Raw genomic sequence first — 23,446 nt, 5'->3', positions numbered from 1 at the left:
GGACAAACAGGATAACTATCCTATGTCTGCAGGCTGATAGTCATGTTTGTTATTTATTTTTCTGGTGAAAGTGTCTTGCCTCAGGCTGTAATGCAAATCGATTTTTCAAATTTGCAAATTCATCTATGGTAGCTTGAAGAGGGAAAAAATAAAGCCCATGACACTTTATTCATAAGACGTGCTGAAATATATGCCAATGTACCTGGGATGAAGACATTTCACACGCAACACTGGAGTCTGCCCAAGATGTGAGAACTCCTTCCTTCTGCAGAGTTCGGGGGTATCGCTTGTCAACAAATGCACACATGTATTCCCTAGTGTAACCATGACAGATTTTACGACAGTAAGTAGAAGACAATACTGTTTCCCAACTGTAGGGGTACCCTGATAGCAAAATTTCAAAATGCTGCTTTAAATAATGGATAAATTTCAATGATCAGCAGCCATGTGCCTAACGGCATAGCAGGCTTACTTGGGAAGGCCTGTTAGCAACCACCAACTTAATGAACAACGATAGTGGAAAAATGCCTAATCCTCGTCATAAATTTGTGGTTTCTGTCAGGAGTTATTAATCAATGTACACTTCATCCATCTTGCTTACTCGTCACTGGTAACTCGTCACTGGTTCTGACTTCCTCTTTGAAAAGACTCCTACCCTCCTACTCCTATAAAATCCTACCCTCAAACACAACAAAAGATTACATTTTTACATCTTTAAAATACTACAAAAAGTTTTCTGGGACATAATAGGTTAAAGGAAATATCAAAAATACCTTTTTGTACGCTTGTATACTGCTGCAATAAGTTATGTATTGAAATGTGTTTAAAACACATATATTTAACTTTGTTATGTTCTCACTTTGCTTTCTGTTTTTACTTAACTGGTGTGTAAAAACTAAATAAAAAAAACGACACAAAAAATATATAAGGGATTGTCTAGGATTATGTTCCGGGTTACTTGACTGTAACCCTGTTCCCTGAAAAAGCGGAAGAAGATGCTGTGCCGCTTAGCGCATTGGGAACGTCTTTAATTGTGACCTGCTGTGTAGAGCCAGACCGATTTATCTTAAGGCCGATATTATCGGCTGATTTTAGGAATTTTCCAAACTATCGGTATCGGCAGTTATAATGGCCGATAAATGAATATTTCAAAAATAAAATAAAAACGAACGAAACACGCTTCAACCATGTCAAGAGTGTTGCAGTTCTATTTAGTTTGTCCACCAGAAGGCACTCTACACCGTCCTTGTTGGCAACACTCTTGTATAACGTGCCACGCATCCTGCAACCTGCTGATCCAGCCAGAGTCGTGGTGAATTGGTCACAAGACATAGATTGTTTGAAATTTGTTAATGTTTTATTGCGTGTTTCTGAAAAAAAAAATTTATATATCGGCCGATATATCGGAATATCGGATTTTAAAACCAACAAATATTTGTATCAGTATCGGCCTTCAAAGTCCTTTATCGGTCGGGTTCTACTGCTGTGAATATAGTGTGTAAACACGTCAATGGAATCGACCGGAAATAATATAGCCTCGGTCGGTGACATCATCGGCGCACCCGCGACGCAAGGGTATAAATAGATAAGCCGCAGGTGCATCGTCAGAATATTTTGTCTGAAGAGCAGTCCTGGCACATCATCAGCACGGCAAAGTAGCGCAGCATCTCGTTCCACTTTTTCAGGGAACAGGGTTACAGTCAAGTAACCCGGAACCTTCCCTTTCAAAAGTTACAATCGATGCTGCGCTGCTTAGCACATTGGGAACGAGAATACCCACGCCGCCGTGCTTGAAGGTCTCTGGACTCCATACTGCTGTGTAGGTGTGCTCACAAGAACGCAAGAAAGCCCTAGACATTAGCTTGTAATGTCGACTCAAGGACGTGAGAGCCTGGAGTGGCATGAACATTTAAATAAACTATAAAACCTTATGTATGTGTGCAAATGGGACCAGCCTGCCGCATCACAAACATGCTGTAATGGGGAACCCCTTGCCAATACAGCAGAGGAGGCAACCCCTCTGGTGGAGTGAGCCCTTAGACCTGTTGGCGAAGCTTAGGCAAGAGCAATAGCATCCCTGACACAATGTGACATGGTCTGCTTAGTAACGGCAGTTGCTCTGACTTACACCACTGGCGAGTGTGGTGGACATGGGCCTGAAGAGCACGGACTGGACAAAGTCTGTGAGATCTCTCCTGCTCCGGCATTGTGAACGGTGGAGGACAGAAGGCCTCAAGAGTAACCGGATGTACAACCGAAAACGGTACTTTAGGATGAAGATGCAAAATCATTTTCACCATTCCTGGGGCAAAGTCTAAGCAGGATGGCAATAATGACCAGAGCCTGCATGTCCCAGATTCTTTTTAGAGAGGTTATAGCCATAAGAAAAAATATCTTTAGTGTCAGAAGTTTGTCAGACGCTGACTCTAGAGGTTCGAAGGGGGTCTCAACCAGACCCTCCAGGAGTATAGCTAAGTCCCATGAAGGGATCTTGGTTCTCACGGGAGGCCTCAGTCGTCTGGCACCACGAATGAAGCGAGCAAGCAGAGGATGTCTCCCGAGTGGCACCCCATCAACAAAGGCGTGGCAAGCCGAGAGAGCGGCCACATTAACCCTGAGAGTGGCGGGGCTTGTGCCCGTTGAAAACTTTTCCTGCAGGAAATCCAGAACTGAAGCAATCTGGCAGCTGACCGGATCTGCACTATGTACAGCACACCACCTTTCAAAAACACCCCATTTGTTGGTATAACTCTTTCTAGTGGAGGAAGCTCTAGCACTAGGGCTGGGCGATATATCGCACGATATCGCTATGCTCGTCTAATCAGTAAAGCCGGTTCCTTGATTAGTAGTAAATCACCTTCACCTGCTTTCAAATGGACGATATGAGTGTTAAATTAACCCTCAAGAGTGTTAAAGTTAATGAGATAATTAAGTGATTAATTTAGTGATGATTGAGCATTATTGAAGACACCTGGGGCCTCATGTATAAACGTTGCGTACGCACAAAATGGGGATAGAAATATGCGTACGCATTTTTCCACGCGCACATCGGGATTTATAAAAAATAAACTTGGCGTAAATAAGTGCGCACCGTAAGGATGCTCTTGACCGTGCGTACGCACTCTTTTAGAAGAGTATGGGTTTTGGCAACACTGATGGTGAGCTGGAGTCAAACGTCTTTTTGCTTACTATTAGACAGAGAATCTAAAGAAAATTATACATCTACAGAAAGATAATACAAATATAATTTCACAAACTTTCATCATCAATTTCATCATCACTTGAAGCAAACATCCATCCCTTCTTAAATGACCGCGCCAGCACGCGTGTTGGGCCGTTTGGTGAAACTAACTGACGCACATATAATATAGCCTATAATCTAACGGCAGATGGAGTAAAACCGTAAATCTTCATTATGAGTCCAAATCATAAATACAGTCCATATTCACAATAACAGTTTAAATAAATAAGAAAATGGTTTAAACTATGTTTTACTTCTGATATAAACATTTAGATTAAATATGCCATTCTCATTAATGGAGTTAAACTCTTAAACTACATGCAATCATTACTGAGAAGTTACAATATATACAGTATATATATATATTTTTTTTTTTTTCAATAAATAGAAATAGACCTATTTGTTGTGGATTCATTGCTTTTGAACACTTTTCTTCTGGCATGCTGTGTTTTAATGTTTTAACTACAGATTGTCTGAGAAAACTGTTTCGTGCAAATAATGAACAACCATGTCTATCTCTTTCCATTAAAATATAAATCAATTAAAAATACTATTTGGCCAGTGGAAAAGATTGAGAAAAACTTCACGCATTTCATATTTTCCTAATGTCTTGTACCGTTAAACTTGGTATCACGTGGATGAATAATCATATGCAAATGATATGCAGATGAGGATATGCATATTTAAACTAGGCGTTGTAATCTCCATATATGGTTATTTCGGGGAGGAGACGCACATGCGCATAATCTCCCGCTGACTGGGATATATAAAGTGAATTCTGCGCAGCTTCTGGCGTACGAACGGTTTTATAAATCTGAAAACTTTTGTGCGTACGCAAATTCTGCCTTATGTGCGTACGCACACTTTAAGGATGAAATCTACACAAAGTTTTATACATGAGGCCCCTGATGATCACAAGCAGAATTGCTGAAGGACAAAATCACAAATTGTAAGTCACCATTATGGAGATCAGTGTCTGCTTTAGTTGGGCTCTTGACACTTATACTTTTACTTTAAATTTTGTTTGTTTGCTGCTATTGATTTATAGCAGTCAAATAAGACATCTGTGATCTGATAGTATAGATTATGCTTTGACATAATCATGCTTGATCTGAAAAAATGAATTCTATTCACGTGATTTGCTTTAATTTGTTAGCAACAGTTTTGTGGTTGTATTGCATATCTGTATTTTTCTTATAACTTAAAATTTTTAATATATATTCTGATCAAATCACTCTCATCTTTATTTAGAAACACAGATATCAATAATCAGCGTGTGTATCTCAATTGTGGTGACAAAATTAATCCTTGTTGCCACCAATCACAACTCATTAATGGCTCCCATCATGCATTGCGGTTTGAATAAATTATGATCTGAATTGTCTATGTAATTTAGTTTTCCTACTTGAATATTCTACTCGTCACCCATGTTGAGAAGCATTGACTGAATCTTGAGGTCTGTGTGTGCCTTTACTTAAGTTTTTTTTTTTTTTTACAACTTTTAAGAAATCCTTTACATTACAAATTCTGGATGTTTATGAAGAATCTCAGTAATACACTAACCAACAGAATAAATTATAGACATAAATATTGAATGATGAATGTCATTATATGACCAACATCATTTTATTATTGATTATTTGTGTTCGTCTGACAGATATAACTCAGCTACAACAGCAAATTAAAATATAAAGTTTACAAATGGGTCAAGAGCCCAACTAAAGCAAACACTGATCTCCATAACGGTGGCTTAAAATTTTAGATTTTTTTCTTGTGATTCTGCTTTAGGTGTCTTCAATAATGCTCAATCATCACTCATTTAATCACTTAAGTATCTCATTAACTTTATCTTGAGTGTGGACTCATATACACTCCCAGGTGTGTTAATTTAACACGGGAGATTTTGTAGTGACGAAGAGCCGTAGTTCACTGACCAGCTGAGCCATATCGCATTAAATATCGCTCGATATGTCCTCGATATTAACGCGATTTGGCTCAGCTTGTCAGTGAACTACTTTGTAGTAAATGCCGCTCCATCTGAAAGCAGGTGAAGGTGATTTACTGCTAATCAAGGAACCGGCTTTACTGATTAGATGCGCATAACAATATTGTGCGATATATCGCCCAGCCCTACCTAGTACCCATCCTCAGATGGCTACTTCCAGCAGGATAAAGCACCATTTTACAAAGCTCCAATCATTTCAAATTGGTTTCTGGAACATGACAATGAGTTCACTGAACTAAAATGGCCCCCACAGTCACCAGATATCAACAAAAATGAAAAACAAAGAAAAGAATGGCTGGGTCAGATGCCCCAAGATTGTTCTAGAGTTAATGCATAATTTTAATGTTCCTGTTTAAGCCTGTTTAAGTTGGCAGCTCTTGTCTTTTTCTTATCTTATCGTTATCAATCACATGTTAGAAGAAAACAGAAGGTGATATGTAAAACATACCATGTGACAAACAGTTTAAAAAACATTCACTTCGCTTTACTTTCTTAATTACTTACTTTTCTATTAGCGAGTGTGTGAATTTGCATGTTTGAGTCAGTAGGGCTTCATCTGACATATGTCTTACATTTGTTTCCTCATTTAAAAATAGCACACGTCTTTAAAACTCACACCCACAAACTGAATTTTGTACATATATATACAACCAAGTACTTGAAGTAAAGATATCAAAATTAACGTAAAACAGTCAAGATCCAAATGATTTCAGTTGATCTCTAATTATATGGTGAAATGAGTTCTAGTTGCCATGTATGTCAATTAACTTCAGTATGAAAACATGCTTTGTCCATGTTAATTGAGTAAATGGAAAATGTCATATACATGCATCTAAACACAGGACATAAATGCAAAAATAAAAATTGTTTTTACTAAGAAAAAAACAACAACTTTTGTCTATAGTCAGTAAAGAGATTTATTAGCCCCCCAATTGGATATCACATGATCTTGACCAAAGTGGTTGTATCTGTGAGAAGCAAAAGCAGAAGTTCAGAGCAGTGCAATCCACTTGAAGAAACAACTTCTAATAATCTCACATCTAACTCCAGCAGACTGAATATGTCTTTTGGCAATATGAACATTCCCAGGAAAGATGACATGGACAGAGAAGATGAAGAAGAGAATATCTATGCTAATGCGGATCCTATAAACGATTCTGATGTCAGGACAGAAACGGAGAACTCCCAAACACCTCAACACACAGGTACTGAGATTCATTTCATTATAACACACACACACACATTTGAGTCATACAAGCAATTAGCAACAATCTTCATATCTGTGGTGTTCAGGAAGTGGTATTGTGAGGAACAGAAGCCCCAGAGCTGCTCTCGTGTGTGTGGTTCTGCTGTGTGTGGTTCTGCTGACTGTGGTCATAGTGCTGTGTGTCCACATCAAGTCAAAGAGCACTAACTACACCGAAGAGACACACCAGCTACTAACCAAAATCAACAACCTCACCGAAGAGAGAGATGAGCTACTTACCAGGAACATGCAATTGACAAAAGAGAGAGATGGATTGTCATCAAGTAACCTTGACCTGATTAAAGACAGAGACCAGTTAAAAAAGGAGAAAAATGACCTGTCAAAAACTCTTCGTGTAAAGGGTAAATATAAAAACTAAACTTGGTTGTTTCATTTTTACAGGTGACTAATTATTTAGGTGAAACCGGTTAAAATGAAGTTTGTAGGTCAGTTTGATGGGAATAAAGTGATTAAACCTAAACTGGTTGTGTTTACAGGTGAATGGATTTACTATAAATCCAGTCTTTACTTCCTTTCATTTGAGAAGAGGAACTGGACTGAGAGCAGAAAACACTGTACAGAGAGAGGAGCCGATCTTATCGTCATAAACAACAGAGAAGAACAAGTGAGTAAACTAACCTCAGGAAATCAAGGAAAAGAAGTTTCCCCACTGCGTATAGATACGCAATACGAAGTGACCGTTCGAAAGGGAACTCATTTTATGACTGAAAAACAGTTTATAGGAAGAAAATTGTTAATTCTCTTTATGATCTGAATGTGTTGCTGTTTAATTTTTTCAGGGGTTTGTTAAGAAAAAATATCCTAATGATATAGTCTGGATTGGTGTGACTGACAGTGATGTGGAGGGCACGTGGAAATGGGTTGATGGAAGCGCACTGAACTCTGGGTGAGAAATCAATAAATTAAACTGATTATTGTCTAATAAATTATTCTCACAGTCAGTATCATATCACACAGAAAGCAAATGCTGATCTTTAATTGCAGGTTGTGGGCGTCTGGAGAGCCAAATAGTTATGATGGAATTGATGAAGATTGTGCTGTAAATTATGATCCAGGATTGGCTGATTATCCATGTAATGATGCTTTTAAATGGATCTGTGAGGAGGTCATTTTAAAATAAGTCAATTCATGAACCGGTTTAGGTAAAAAAATACATCACGGTGTTTCCTAGTTCAATATGTAAGTCTGCTGATGATGAAAGAAATGTGAAACATGGGTGTTTCTTAAAAATATTTTATTAAGTCTATTTGTTATATGTAGTCACATTAAAACAGCTACTTTTTGAAATGCCTTTTAATTCCTTCTTCTTCTTTGATTCCTTGACCATGTGACCGAAACCCAAATGTGACGTGTTGAAACTGACTAGATAGCTCAGATAATTACAACTTCCCCCATCGGACTAAAGGTGTGACAATTAGAAGACACCAGTGCTGCGTCTAAATTCGCCTATATATACTATCGTACATACTATCACGTCAAACAATTGTGTCTTTAACTATTGCTCTGTTCCGCATTCTGTGACAGTAAACAGACCTGTTAATCATCTTGTCACAGTTAAAATCTTCAACATTTAATTTCATTTCATTTCCTACCGTATCAGAGAGAAATGCAGAAGCGTTGATGTGTTGTTTCAATTATTGCAATAATAATGCATCATTAATGCATTATTAATGATGCATTTAAAAGTTAATGGCCAAACTGATCGTTATAAATGTCCACATTGTTATTGCAGATAACATAAATATAACAGAAAACATTTTTTATCAGGTTAAACTTTGATAAGTAACTCTAACCTTTATCCAAACCTTTCACCCTTCGTCTTGCATATCTGGCATGTTTTTCATTTATTTTTTACACTTTTTGTTTGTAGTTCCTCTTACAAGGTTGTGTGGGCAATATTAGCCTTTATAGTCAGCACGGATTCACACTTCAAAAATCCACCGGAAATAGTAGATCATCCGGGGACTTCTGGCATACTCTTTTCAACATACAGACTGATCTCATGAAGTAGCGTGTGTATGACACGCCAATTCGTATTTCCATTTTTGGCGTGCTATCAAGACGCATAATCGCCTTTCAGCGTGTTTATGAACGCCGTTGACTTAACGTTATATAAATATATGACTTATCTCAACCCCGTCCCTAAACCTAACCGTCACTGGGGTTAATGGCATTTATGACTGTTCCCTTACCATCCTAGGGAAAAAAAAGATATGACTTACCTCAACCCCATCCCTAAACTTAACCGTCACTGGGGTTAATGGCATTTATGACTGGAGATTTGACTGCGTGTTCGGACACGCGGAATGACGCGGACGTTAATGGCGTAGACATATACGCATACACGCGGATACACGCGGATAGCACAAAATGCGTAGAGATAACACGCCATCTGACTCGAAAGTGGCGTATATGTTTACGCAAAAGTCATGATGTCATGTTGCAACATACTATGCTTTGGGACACACTTATTTTAATCTCACACACTGTTTAGGATGGTTAGTATGGACATTGAGACGCATTGATATCTTGGCCTACAGGTCTCCAGCCATATCACCCCTTTGTCTTCAGGAATTCTTGATGGCCCTTGGGGTAAGAAAGTGTCACGGACACACCAACACCAGCTTCAGCCCCAGACACCTTCACTCCGCCCACTCGATCTGCTTCACCGGAATTCTAATCATCATCACCTGTCACCACCTCCCGCCTTCAATCATCGTCCAATCTACCTCCACTATTGAAGTCACTCCAGTTCATTCAGTCAATGTCTGGTCTCGTCTATACACTAGACAAACGGACTCCCGCTTACCTGATTTCTTACCTGCCTTATACTTACCTGCTCGAAGTCCTCATCCAGTACCATCAGCCTGCATTCCGGTCCAGATCCCATCTTCCTGCTCCCGTTCTCAGTCTGCCTTCAGTTCTGATCATCCTACATCAAGATAAGAGACTCTGATTACAAACTGTTCATCCTGCTATGCTAATCTCTGATTACCATTACTCACCTGATTTAACTGATTCATCTGTTTCAATAAACTCTCTGAACTTACCCATCTGTGTCTTCCGGATTTGTGACAAAGACCAGACCAACAAAATGCACACACCGCCAACCACAACCGCTACTTCAACCCTACCGTCAACATCAACTATACCACGGCTCCTTTCATCCACACCCTCCACTTCCACCACACCAGCTTCTTCGTCTGCCTCTGTCAGTCCCATGGCCCAGCCAGCGCCCTTCTCAGACGAGGAGGGGGAATGCAACGGATTTATGCTACAGTGCGAGCTGTACATGGAGATGAATCCACATCAATTTCCAACGGAACGATCTCAGGTAGTGTTTATCATTTCTCTGCTCCGTGGACGAGCCCTTCGCTGGGCACACGCTCTGTGGAAGGATAATGGTCCGGTAGTCCAGACCTTTTCAGCTCTTTTTCTAGAAGTCTTCTCTCAGTCAACCAATGCTATCTCCATACAAGATCAACTGTTCCGATTAAGACAGGGTAAATCTTCAGTTTCCACATATGCCCTACAATTTCGCACTCTAGTGGCCACCGTTGGATGGAACGAGGCGGCATTAATTACCATCTATCAACACGGGCTAAATCCTGAGATCCGTTTACAGCTAGCCATCTATGATGATGCCGTGGGTCTAGAAAATATCATCCAACGATCCATCCGTCTCGATCAATGCCGTAATGCCTGTCAGCTCGACTGTTCTGCACCTCCTCCTCGTCGCCCAACATCAGGCCCAAGCACTTCAGCACCAGAACCCATGGAGATAGGATCCAGTCAGTTATCTTCCGTTGAACGTCAACGACGGATTTCCAACCAACTTTGCCTGTATTGTGGAGGAAATGTTGACCAAGTCTGATATTGCTGATATTGCATTGAGTAATATTGGAAATTTGGTGCTTCTAGTCCTCCTTGAACCTTACTCTTTTGTAGTGTAGCGAGTTTTATCCTTGGCGTTTTATTTTTCCAGTAGAAGCGAGTTATAATGGAGTCTAGTGATTTAAACCAAGTGAGTGTAGGGTGGGTTGGAATCATTGAGAATAGGTAATTAATTTTCGGTAAAATCGTCATTTTTATTGCTGCTATCCTGCTGATTATGGAGATTGGGAGGTTGAGCCACCTGAGCAAATCGTCTTCTATTTTTTTTAGCAGTGGTGTGAAGTTGAGTGTTACCAACTCTGACAGTCTGGACTCAACTCAGCCCCATATAGAGAAGATGAGCAGGGATCAATCTAGATGTCGAAGCACAAGCTCTTGAGACTGGGCCTAGTATCAGCCAAACATCTATGTAACAGGGCTAGGTCAACTGGAAGGACCCGGGATTAGTAAGCTTCAGAACCTCGAGTAACCTCTCAAACGCTTTATCATAACATGAGAAGTGCTCGGAGGCGGTTCTTCCAAAGTCCATCATTTTAGATGGATTTTCCAATATTTAATTCCTCAGAATCAAACGTGACCAAAGAACAGCCAGACAATATATTAATACAAGCATTGTGATATATTGCATTGAATATCGGATTTCTTATACATCATCATTAAATTCATCAGCAATAAATGCAGCCAAATATCAATCAGACAAGCAAATGCGGCCTGAATAACAGGCTGTAAAAATCTTACATAAGATCAGCCTAGCCTGTAACACAGCCATGGTGTACAGCGCAGTACCAGCCTGACCCGCTGAAAATGCATGTGATAATGCGATCCCAGGGGAGAGAAAGCCCGCAAGCGTCTCTCCAATCAAGACATGTCATGTATATGTATATATTTATCAACCTTTATTTATTTATTTTGAATGTTTAATAGGACTCTTTTGGCTGTGATCAGTGTAGTCTGGCCACAGCACAAACGATCGCCCTGAGCAGTTCTCCTTATTGCGGGAGGAACGCTCAGAGGCGACGAACTCATGAGATTCAATGACCTCCGCCTGAGCCGAAGAAGCGCCGAGGCACGCTTCGGTTTTCAGACAAAAGGACATCGCGATCTAGAGAGAGAGATAGCAAAAAGGATGCACCCGTCTCTCGCTCCTCAGCCAGATCAACACCCGAGCCCCACAATCGCATTGCAGTTGCAACCCCTTTGAAATAAGCAAAGTGAACTCGTAGCACTTAACTGTGAATATCCCACTGTGCTCGCGATCACCATGCTCAAACGGCAGGGCTGCATGCTCTTTTTCCAAACAAACAAAGCAGTACGTGTGTATCCAGTTATGACATAGAACGTGAACATGGAGGGACACAGTGCTTACTCTGTTAACTCCTTTCTCTCTTTACTTTTTCTAAACTAGATCGTTGGGAGATGAGAAAGAGAAAATCTGTACACCATTCAGTAATAAACTAAATAACTCCTAACAAAGATCTGTAGTAGACAGAGGGAGATAAATGCTTGCACACCAAACACAGAGAGGTCTCTGAAGACAAAAGATCTGACGATGCACCTGTGGCTCATCTATTTATAGCCTCGCATCGATGACGTCACTGACCGAGGCTATATTACTTCCGGTCGATTCCATCGAAGTGTTTACACACTATATTCACCGCAGGTCACGATTAAAGACGTTCCAAATGCGCTAAGCGGCACAGCATCGATTGTAGCTTTTGAAAGGGAACTGTTTTAGTTATTTGGCAAACCAGTTTTCAGTTAGTTGCTGTGACGATACAAATTTATTTTTGCAGTTCCTAATAAAATGACTGGTCAACTAATGAGAAAATGTGTTTTTATTTTCTCAGCAAAGAATATTCAGATAGTGCTTGGTAAAAGTTAAATTTACACACAAGTGAGGTCAGATTTAGTAATTTCTCTCCTTCTGTCTATTTCTCTGTCCATTCTTGAGCTTCACATATTTTCTTCATGAATGAGTCTCCACGATTCAGAGCTCCTGTAGAAGGTCGGCAGGGAAGAAGCCCAGTTTACGGCCAGTGCTCACTTTCAGATATCCATTCACCTCTTCTCCTTTCTTCACCACAATCTACAAAGCAGAACACAGTTATAATCTGAAAAACCAATCGGTGATCCGTCAACAAACTGCCTCTTAAATACATTTTGATTCGGTTCCTTACAAACATTAATTAGGCAGAGCAGATTTTTCGGGTATCATACGGGACACACAGAGGTAGTCCAGTTGCATTTTTCAGGGGAGGGACGTGTAAAAACACATGTGCCATTTCTCAGGTTTAGCTCGCTATATCATTTGAGAAGCGGTTTGCAGTAAGACCTCAACAGAGGTAACTCACTCCTAACTCTCCCAACACTTCATAAATACCACATGGCGTTCACTCATCAGTCCTCTCCACACAGACACACACTGACCTGATCTTTCTTCAGGGTAATCTGGCCCATCTCTCGGTTTCCCACGAAGGAGCGTTTCACTTTATATACCCTCTCGCCTGCTCGCACCCTGATGATGTAGTTCATGGGCAAGTAGCCTGTCTTCTCTCCAATCTTACCCTTTGAGACACACAAACACAGTTTATAACTAGTGGGCTAGTGTTTACTTTAAAGCTTAGGGCCCCGTTTACACGAGAACGCTCGCGGGTGAAAACGTAGTGTACACGGCGATGGCGTTTTTGAGGCTTAAAAACGCAAAAAAGTGAAACCACACTCCAGAGTGGAAATCTTAAAAACGCTCCACTGCCGCGTTCCAGTGTAAACGGTAAAAACGTAAAAGTCTGTTTGACTGTGAAGGTTGTACGCAGGTGTGTGGACTTGGTGTTGTTGTAGCATGCACTCCTAGCCGCCTGGAGTGCATACTAAATTGAATTTCACACACTTTTGCGTCACCATTTGCACGCGGATTTCCCAAACAAAACGCTCTTCTAAACGCAGAATAAAAATTGATGACACAACGCCACTTTTGCGTTTTCTCTTCAGAATCGTTTCCGTGTAAACATAGCCAAGGTCTGAAGCCCTGCTCATAGAGACCCAAATGCACTGCAGAGTTTACTTCCAACCCTGATCAAACCAACCCTTAATCAGTTCACTGATTGCAAAGATTTACGTGTTAATTCCCCCAGTCCTATTAATTACATAAAAATGTAATAATACAAAATATAATTATGTGTTTTTTGTTTGTCATTCTGTCATCTTTATTGCTTTGTTTGCTTAATACAAATAATAATAATTATAATGTGCGTGAAAAGACCGGGGTCTCCTTTATTCGTTCCCGTTCTCTAGTAAACTGCGTAACACCGTTTTATCCATTCAATCATATTTTTGTGAGACTTTCTGCCATGGCACACATTTGTTTTTTATTTCTTAGAAGCATCTTGTTGCAGTTTGGTGTTATAAAAAAGAAATTGATGACTGTAAGATGGTTTCTTAGTGGTTGGTTTCGATCATGTGACTCGTGGGTTTGAGGTTTACCAGGAAATAACCGCAGTGTTCCTGTATCTTTCCATGCGGTCGGTCAACAAGGCTCCTCATTTTTGTGCCTCAGAAAGGCTTTGCCTGTAAGTTTATCACCTTTTTTCAGTGTTTGCATGAATATATGTGCATATATTTGAAATGAATTAGTTCGCTAATAGTTTAAAAGCGAACCATTCAACAGTGATGGCAATTTGTTAACAATAACACTAAGCAGAGCAGAAATGAGTGTAGCCTTTCGGTACATACTCAGAGAATATTTGTAATCAACATAAATTAATTTGTGTTTATTTTGTGAACATTTTATAACAAGACAAATGTAAACTTTGTATATTTCAGTTTTACAAAAAAAGAAGGAAGAGGAAAGAATATAACAGGATCTAGGAGAGAATACTTTCCATTCCAGCAAAAAAGATGTAGTGTGAGAAGAAATTAAAAGGGGAGGGTCTGAACACAATCAAACAAAAGTGATCACAGGAGATTCATTTGAAATCTTCGTAACAGTGATATAAACCAATAATGTTCTAGCACTACATGTTTCTTTAAAAAAGGCTCTAAGAAATATTGTACTACTTTGACTTTTGCTACGAAATCCCCAGGGTTGGGCAACTCTCGCCCTCAAGATCTATTTTCAGGCGGGTGATTGGATCATGGATGGAGTTGAACTCTGCAGGAAAGTGGATCTCGAGGACCAAAGTTGCCCAGCCCTGCATTAGATGTATGGAAGAGAAAAACTTTACTCCTGACTCACTCATGCACTCCTGTACTAACCTTAACTTCTGACAGAAATCCAGCACAATAAACTCACCCTCCACCACTCCTCATTAGAGTCGTCCAGCACTGTGATGCGATCTCCTGGACTGAAACACACACACTCCTGATCAGGTTTAGAAATTAAACCAATTAATGAAGCATTTATGATGGTTTTGACGATGAATTCTTTGACTGAATTGAAATATTAATAAACATGTGAACAGACTCACTGGAAGTCTAGGTCATCTTTCTCAATGGCTTTGAAGCGATAGAGAGCCATATAATAGTGAGACTGGCTGAACGTCTGCTGCTGCTTCTTGTTCTGTGAATCAGACACAGTCTGCATGAGGGTTTGATTCGCCTCTTGGACAGCGACAGAGAAGTGGAGGTTATAGATTCGGTTATAACCTGTTGAAGTGTGTGCACTACATGCCAGAGCACATGTCCCACAAAGTCTCTTGCAGTTCAAAGAGTTTAAATTCATTTTTTCTCCCAATGGAACTAAAAAATAAAGTTTCAGGAAATCAGTAAAGTATTTTTTTGACATCTGTAGTGAGATGAGCGTCTACTGTTTTTACATAACGCTGTCAAACATAGTTGGCCAATCAAAATATGTATTTAGCTGTTTTCATTAATTATGCAGGAAACATTAAAGACATATCCAATTACAACAGTCTTGTGATATTATTTCTCTGCGTTGTGGTCAACAAGCCTGGTTATTACATGGTTGTCACACTGATAAAAGGCCAAAGTAATGTGTCTAAGTCTTTGACCACTAGGTGGTGTTGGTCCCACGCTTCTCAGTTTCTTCATGATGGCCATGTGGCAGAGAAAGTTTTATAATAATATTCCAGTGTTTTATCGCGAAATACAGGATTTTAGACATCAAAATGTTCTATTAGAGACGCTAAAGGGTTTGAGAGATGTTTTTTTATGTTCTCTATCTAAGTCTGCCATATTTCAAGGATTGACACAGAAATTGCATTTGGTAAACATGGAAGCTTACGCCAAAGAATAAAGAGGTGATGACCTATATGTGTCATCCTTGGTTTATATCCAAATAAAAACCTATTCATCATATAAAGTGACCATATCTCTTCACAAGATTTTGATTAAACTGTTCAAATCATGTGGATTTGTTTTAATTCCTTTATAACCTTTTTGGATCTGGTAGGTTTTGCTTACCTGGATTTCCAAAGTCTCATGTTTCATTACAAATATTAAGTCTAGTGGGTTTGGAACAAAATGATGTTGACAGACATTTCATTTGTGGGGTAAATTATCCCTTTAAGTCTCTATGAAATTCTGGTCTCTAGATATGGCTCAGGTTTATAAAATTTTTAGTCTTTTAGAAAAGAAATAGCACACCACACATTTTGAGGTACAGATCATGCCCATAGCTCAAATGTTGAAGTATGAGTTATGCACTATAGTTTAGTCCTAGGGCTGTGTTCAAATCCTTAACTCATCATATGACCAATAGTATTAGTGATACATGCTTAAACAAGAACTGCTATTGTAGACTAAAACTACGCAAACGGGACAATCTGAAGGGCACACGCATATACACACAAATTTAAGGGAATATTAATATTCTGGACAGGGTTGGATCTAGAAACTATGAAAATGCAGCATAAAGTTGACAAACCAGTCCATGCAAGCTTTGCTCCAGTCCTTATACAGCGGTATTTTACCTTGTCATCGGCTGCGGTTTTGTCTTTCTTGTCTCCATCTTGCTTTCCTGACAATAAAGGATGAAGTGCGCATGTCTTTTTTTGGAGTTAATTGATATAAAGAGCCAATAGACTGTAGATTCATTCAAACTGTCTTTGTTTCCCCACAAAACAATCTCATATTGTGTCTCATATAAAGTCTTACGAATTTTGATCATCAGGATGAGTAGGAGTTGATCATCAGGATGAGTAAATGGCTTGTCATTTTTTGGTAAACTATCCCTTTAATAATTAACAGAAAAGAGGGATCATGTACAAATTGCATGTTGCAACATTGCATGTTGGGAAGATTATGTAGTGACGTTGAACTGCGTGCGACTGCTCCTCCCAGTCTGCGCGTTTGTTTTGAGTTTTGAGTGCGTTTTATGGAGGGGATTCAAGCTGTGCTGCTTTTGTGTGCGATTGGTTTACTAACGAGGTAGTTAACAAAATGGCAGAAAAGAGTTGAGCACCCAAAGCGTATTCAGAAAGCTCGTAATGCTAGATATAAAAGTAGACGTTTGTTATCAGCGGACTTGACCGTGAGATGGATGGGACGAACGCGCACCATCGGGCAGAAAGAACAAGAGGTGAGAACCAATCAGTAGTCCCACCCTGAAAGTTCCCGAACTCTGAAAAAGTACCACCTCGCCAGCAGGAATTTTTACCCAGAACTTCATTTATACCCTGGTTCCTGTGGTGTAAACACACAGAGTACCACCCCAAAGTTCCTAGTTCCTGGGGAAAGTTCCTGCGGTGGAAACGTGGCTATAGTCAACATAATGTGTTAAACTATACACTGTTCAACTCCATTGGGCCATTCTCAGAGTATATCAAGACATTTACAGTGATGGTATAGCCAACAGCCAGGTGGGAGAGTAGGGTTGAAGCTGTTAAGTTAAAGTTATTGACTGCTATGAAGAAGCAGGTCAGAGAACTGGGATGCAGATTTGGGTGAAGAATTGGAAGGATCTGCCCAGATCTGCAGAGATGGCCTTTTGTGTAAGTACCATTGATCCTGAAGAGTCCCAAATATTTAGGTAAGAAATAAGGACAGTGACAGAACTCCCTCAGGAATTTCGAAATGATAGACTCAAAGCAGCTTTCGCAGCGGAGGAACCTTTTCATGAAAAGTTCCTAGAATTATTGGCGGAAGTATCCAGATTTCGGCTTGTTCACACTGCAGGAACTAGGAACGATTTTAGTTCTAGGAACTCCTTTTGGAGGAAATAAATTAGCTCCAACTTCAGAGTCTGTCTAAACCAGAGCTATAGGAACTATCCTTGACATTAGTGTTTGCTGATTGGCCACCAGCACCCGCCAAAACACACAGATTATAGCTTATATATTTACTCCAGAAACTAACTCTACAAACATGGAAAACTGTGATAGATGAGCCTCTCAATCTCTCCTCGGCTAGCGAGATTGGACATCAACCACACGGCATTCGCTAATACCTTTTCATTTATTGTCTACTTTATATGTATTAGAGTTCTAGCTAATAACGAATTAGACATGACTGTTAGGCAGATCATAATGAACAGAGAATGTGAGCTCTGGCTCTGGCGTTCTCAGCGCTGTCACAACAACAAGCGTGTCTTACGTCACTTCAGAGTTCTTACAAGCCGGGGCAAACGCAACCAGGAAAATGATCCTGAGGGAACCAGTAGTTCTCCGGGAATCACCCTGGTGACTCGTTCCTATAACTGCGTTCCTAAAACTACCCGATGCAAAAGCCCCTGAACTCAGGGAAATAACAGAAAGGCGTGAGGGGGAGATGAGCTGGCCAGAGGCGCATCAAGGACGCTTGGACCGTTGGAGAAACACTGAGAGCACTTTCAGTCAACTGAAAAGAGACTTTCCCTGCCCTGGTCACACTAGATTTTACACATGGAAACCTATGCTGAATGGATTCCTCTACTCCAGGTACTAAAGCTAAAAGAAGTTTCGTGCCTTTTGACCTACTTTTTGATCTGAATGGTATTTGGAAAACACTTTTTTCCACAGATTTGTCCCACAGTCCTATTTGGGACAGGGCCAAATTCTAGCCGGATTGCAATCCTCTCTTGCCCAGGGACTAACACCCTCTGACCTCATCATGGACCTTATACTTACTTACAGACCACATATATTCCCACAATACATGCTGAAAACTTCAGTTTCAGCTTTGATGACTTTTATCTATGGCCCTGTCCCAAATGGCACACTTCATATCCACTTCACTGTGGACTTACAATAACACCCGCGTGTGTGCGTCCGTTAAGTCCACAAGAGCGTAGGACGTCCCATTTGCCATTTTAGTTTTCAGAATAGCGCCCCGGTTAACATGTGCCCCTCGATGCACACTTTTGCCAAGCTTCTTCTCGACAGTCGAAGCAGCATTACCTCACGAAAGTGTGCACTCGTAGGAAGACTGTGAGTGTTTAGGGCGCCATTTGGGACAAGGCTCTTCTACTCGAGGACCAGAGCTGTGACTGTTTTGAAAGAACAAGAACATTTGTGTCTATTGTTTTAAGAACATCATTTATATTATTTGTATGAAATGAATAGAAAAGGAAAATCTGACGTGTTGAGGAGGCATTACTTGTGTTGAGAGAACGTTCCCCAGTCTCTGGAGAAATGTGTAAAGAAAACGATACAAAAAATAGTGAATTCCCCTTCGCAAACAAGATGACTATTTTCAAGAAGATATATAGAGTATAACAGCATATACATTTTTCAATGTAAAAGCCACAAAACAAAATGTATTACCCTAAAGTACTGTTGTGAATGTTTGACTCGCATGTAATTCCCAGTCACGTGGATTCCTAATAAGATGGCGGCATTTCAACCACGGGATTTCACTGTAAAGGTAACAAACAATTAGCAACTCCTGGTTTAACTTACCCTCAACAACCTCTTCGTCCTCTTTCGGTTGTTGAGCTTCCTCTTCCTCCATCATCATCATCATCATCTTATGAAAGGAAGGATGTTCATTACACTCTTCATAGAAGTGAGGGCTCATATGCTGGACTATTCCTAAAAGCAAAACGCGTCACTTACGTTCTTCTTGTCCTCAGAGCCTTTCTTCCTCTCTTTGTTGGCCATGATCACACCCACTCTCAGCGTGTCAAACACCGGATCAGTACGGTTCTGCTGACCTACACATGCAATGTACATTCTGTCATTTTAACAGCATTTACCTTCACAATTATCTTCAAAGATTGTGAAATATAGACATAGGCCTACTATAAACATTCTGAAACAAGTCGTAACATAAGAAAATTTAACTGTTAGCTGAACGTCCAACTAAAATGTTTCAGAAAACAATTATTTGAACTTTCTATCTAACTTTGAGAGAACCATTACTCAATATTTTAAAACGTTGCTGTTCGCTGGTTCTTCACATGCTGGAAATTCCCAAAATACTTTGATGGGATTATTTGTCTCCCTTCTTTGTTTAAACTCTGCTTGTTTAATTATTATCACCAAGAGTATTTCTTTCCTTATACATACTCACCGGGGTTATTGATCTCTTGATCATAGAGAGGAGAACTGTATGCCCGTCTAAATCCAGGAGGCTGACAGAGGAGAGATATGAATGAAAAGATGAAGCTGATGATGAGATTGTCTCATATATGTATATTAGAGAGCATAAAGAATGTTATCTCACTATTTTCCCAAAGCATCTCTGGAACTGCACATAAGACTGGCACGAGTGGTGAATGTTGGTCTTGCAGTTTTTGCAGCGCAAGGCAAATTTATTATTTACTGAAAGATAAGGAACAGGAATCAGTTAGATCATTAACGTTTTTTTTGTTTTGTTTTTTTTGGAGTATCACAATAATATCGTATCGTGAGTTCAGTATCATGATAGTTTTTGAGGTTGCGAGTATTGTGAATATAATCTCAGTGATTCCCGCAGGTTTTGTGCTCACACTAAAAGCATGCGCACCGCTCGTCTATATAAGTGCAGGCAGTCATAGACAGATAGAAGAACTACACAATAACGTCCCAGACAGCAAACTGACATTGAATCAACGTGGAAACGACGTCTCTCATGACATTGAAACAACGTTGATTTTGCTCATCGAATTAACGTTGAACCAACGTCAGACGCGGCATTCTTCAAAGCTAAATGAAAATCGAAAATTGGTTTGCTTTCATAACGTTGAAACAACGCGTTGATTTCAAGTTGATTTTCCGTTAGTTTTGAAAGAATGACGCGCCTGACGGTTCAACGTTAATTCGATGAGCAAAACAATGTCAGATCAACGTTGTTTCGATGTCATATTTCCACGTTGATTCAATGTCAGTTTGCTATCCAGAAGTGTGGATTCTTTAGTAAACCGGTTTCAATTCGACACAGGCTTTGCAGACAGATGTTAACGGTGAGTTACGGACCAGCTAGTAGTGCCATAAAGTATAAGTAAGCATGTTAACATACGTGTCCTTTATCCTGACACGACTGCTTTACTGCATATACAACAGATACACAAAAAATCACTATATGAACTAAAATTTCTTCTTGTTTTTGGAGAATATTTAAATTGTACACTGCACTGTGAACTCACGAACGATCATTCGTGCGCAGACGTCACAGAACTTGGGTTTCTTGCAGTAGTGGTCCTTAAATTTGTGCGGTTTGTCGTTGATCTGGATCACGGGCTCAGGCGTCGGGGGAGGGGGAGCCTCTTCTTCCTCCACCTCTTCATCATACACAAAATACACCTGAGGGGGACAGAACGTGAGATGCGGGTCACCTGACACACACATACAGAGAAACTCACACACGTACAGTGTTGTCGTCCTCCTTTACGACATTGTCAGGCGCCGGAGGATTATCATGAATATCCAGCGAGTCTTTATCCTCGAGTCTGAAACACAATCAGGATTTAGATAGTTGCACACGTATATAATGATATAATGTGTGGAGACACTCACTGGTCATATTGAGCCATAAATACAGCGTCTTCAGTCCGTCAGCGCCTGCACAACGTGACACGTTAGCTTTTATGACTAAAGCTTTCTAAAGTGATGATATTAGTAGTCAAACTCAGTGGTGGAGAGCAATAAAGTATTTTAACTTCAAAATACGTTCTTAATGTACGTTTGGGAGGAGCCTAATCACTCAGACCTGTCAATCAAAATAGAGAAAAACAGTGAAATTAGCATCTCGCTGAATGAACTTTGTTGAGCTTCATGGCACACTTCCGGTTTGCTCACTATAGTTTCTGGTTACTTGTGTTTACACACGCCTAACTCCTCTTAAAATGAGTGTTCAGAAGTGAGATGAAATACTCTGAATATTACTGTGTAATAAATGTTTATACTGTAATATTCTATATTTAAAAATACAGTGGATTAATGAAATATAATTCAGACCAAGCCAATCCGAGAAACAGTGGATGGCGTTAACACTGTGACTGCATTTCACTATTACTCTTCATAACGTGTCTTTAGCAAACATTTAATCACAGATCATACCGTCACAGAAGGTGTCAATGAAAAACTACACACTTTAAACACTGCTATCCTTCATTTTAAATTAATCGTAAAATTTACACGCATCTGTTTTTATATATATATATATTTATATTTCATACTATATGTATGTTGTCACCACACGTTTACACAAATTAGTATTTTTTTAAACGTATGGTAAATTTAGTTGTTTTTACTTGTTGCACACCTGAATTATCAGTTACTTTGATATTTTAGATAACTATCAGAGGAAAACAGTGTAAAGTTGTAAAATGATTTACTGTCTAACAGCAAACTAAAATCTGGCGTGCAGTTATTCATATATTATTTAAATTTTGGGGTCCCATTCTCACTATTACAAATGATTTTTGCCTCAATAAACTCGAAATTACTGTGTATTAGTAAGGTAGTTATTAATGTGTATCATGGGATTTAGAATATGTTAATGTAGAATAAGACATTAATATGTGCTTTATAAGTACTAATTATCCTTGTAATTTTCATGCTAATAAGAAACTTGTCAATACTAAGAATTGTATGAATTGTTACTGAACTTTTTTATTGTAATTGCATTCCTGGTCATTAAATGAGTGGTAATTGTTAGTAAAAATGTCATTATTTTGCAATAATAAGTGGTTTTCCCTCACAGCTTCTAATGCTCTTCCATAACTGTATAGACAACAGCATAATGATATTGCAGACGTTTATGTATTATAAAATAATGACATATTTGTCCAATCAAATACACCAACTAAGCAATTTAATTTCCCACACACACTCACAGCTTCTATTTCTGTGCTGGAAACACTATCTGAGTCCAGCAAAATGAGTATCTATCTTACTAGGCAGAGTTAGAGGAAAATATGACGGATGTTTTCTAGGTTTGTATTTAGCAAATATATTTCAATAGTCACACTTCAATGCACACATTTTCAGTAAGAGTGAAGCATGTGACCTAAACTAAGATAACTAAATATACATACCTGTTAATGATGACGTGCTTTACTGTAATCTGATGTCTTCAGTGAGTTTTGAACCAACGAGATGTAGTTCTACAGCGTGTTATGCTTCTGTTTGCATTCGATTTATAAGTTAATCTTAACACACTGAGCTGAGGAACACACACTTGTGCATGTACGTGTGTGTGTCACTGTGAGTGTTTTAAACAGGTGGAAGAGTAATAAGACCCCCCCCCCCTCTCTCTCTCTCTCTCTGACAGACATGCACACATGTAGTCAGTTCAGGTCATTCACAGGTTCATTGCGGGCCTGTTAGTTTGTGTGCAAAACAGAGAGGACAGAACAATACAAGTGTTTTATATATGTTTAACATAAAACATAATTAATATACACTAATGCGTCTAATCATAGGTTTTATTTTAAATAAACTAATTACAAAAGCCTCTAATTTTGTTACAGGCAATTTAATTTATTTATTTAGTTTAGTTCTATTTTTGGTCATTTGATGTCTTAATGGATAGGGCCGTCAGGAAAGCCCGGGGTGGACACGGGGAACCGGATCAGCAAAAGATCTCAAACTCGGGTCGTCTGAGGCACAGTTGCGCTATATACGCCACAGCGCTGTAACTTTATTAACTTACACTTTCTACAGAATCTGAAATTTAGCATAAT

At 39.5% G+C, this 23,446-nt stretch overlaps 1 protein-coding gene and 1 pseudogene across 2 annotated transcripts; one reads left to right on the top strand and one right to left on the bottom strand.

Annotated features, from left to right (window-relative positions):
• Nucleotides 1-6,210: 6,210 nt before the first annotated feature.
• On the top strand, nt 6,211-7,797 carry LOC148978168 (uncharacterized; annotated as a pseudogene). Its single transcript, XR_016169371.1, has 4 exons — nt 6,211-6,451; nt 6,540-7,117; nt 7,293-7,399; nt 7,498-7,797. The product of XR_016169371.1 is annotated as an uncharacterized LOC148978168 (transcript).
• A 4,435-nt stretch (nt 7,798-12,232) lies between these two features.
• On the bottom strand, nt 12,233-21,526 carry stac3 (SH3 and cysteine rich domain 3). Its single transcript, XM_089133618.1, has 12 exons — nt 21,276-21,526; nt 21,130-21,208; nt 20,906-21,062; nt 20,005-20,102; nt 19,852-19,912; nt 19,395-19,492; nt 19,239-19,305; nt 16,335-16,381; nt 14,871-14,962; nt 14,696-14,747; nt 12,835-12,972; nt 12,233-12,493 (listed from the first exon to the last, which is right to left on the bottom strand). The coding sequence occupies exons 1-12, from the start codon at nt 21,290-21,292 to the stop codon at nt 12,395-12,397; spliced, it is 1,005 nt and encodes a 334-aa protein (XP_088989744.1). The 5' UTR covers nt 21,293-21,526; the 3' UTR covers nt 12,233-12,394.
• Between the last annotated feature and the right edge of the window lie 1,920 nt (nt 21,527-23,446).

This window comes from Pimephales promelas, chromosome 7 (assembly GCF_988280905.1).
Source record: "Pimephales promelas chromosome 7, fPimPro1.hap1.1, whole genome shotgun sequence".
NCBI lineage: Eukaryota > Metazoa > Chordata > Actinopteri > Cypriniformes > Leuciscidae > Pimephales > Pimephales promelas.
This window is presented reverse-complemented; position numbering and strand designations above follow the sequence as displayed.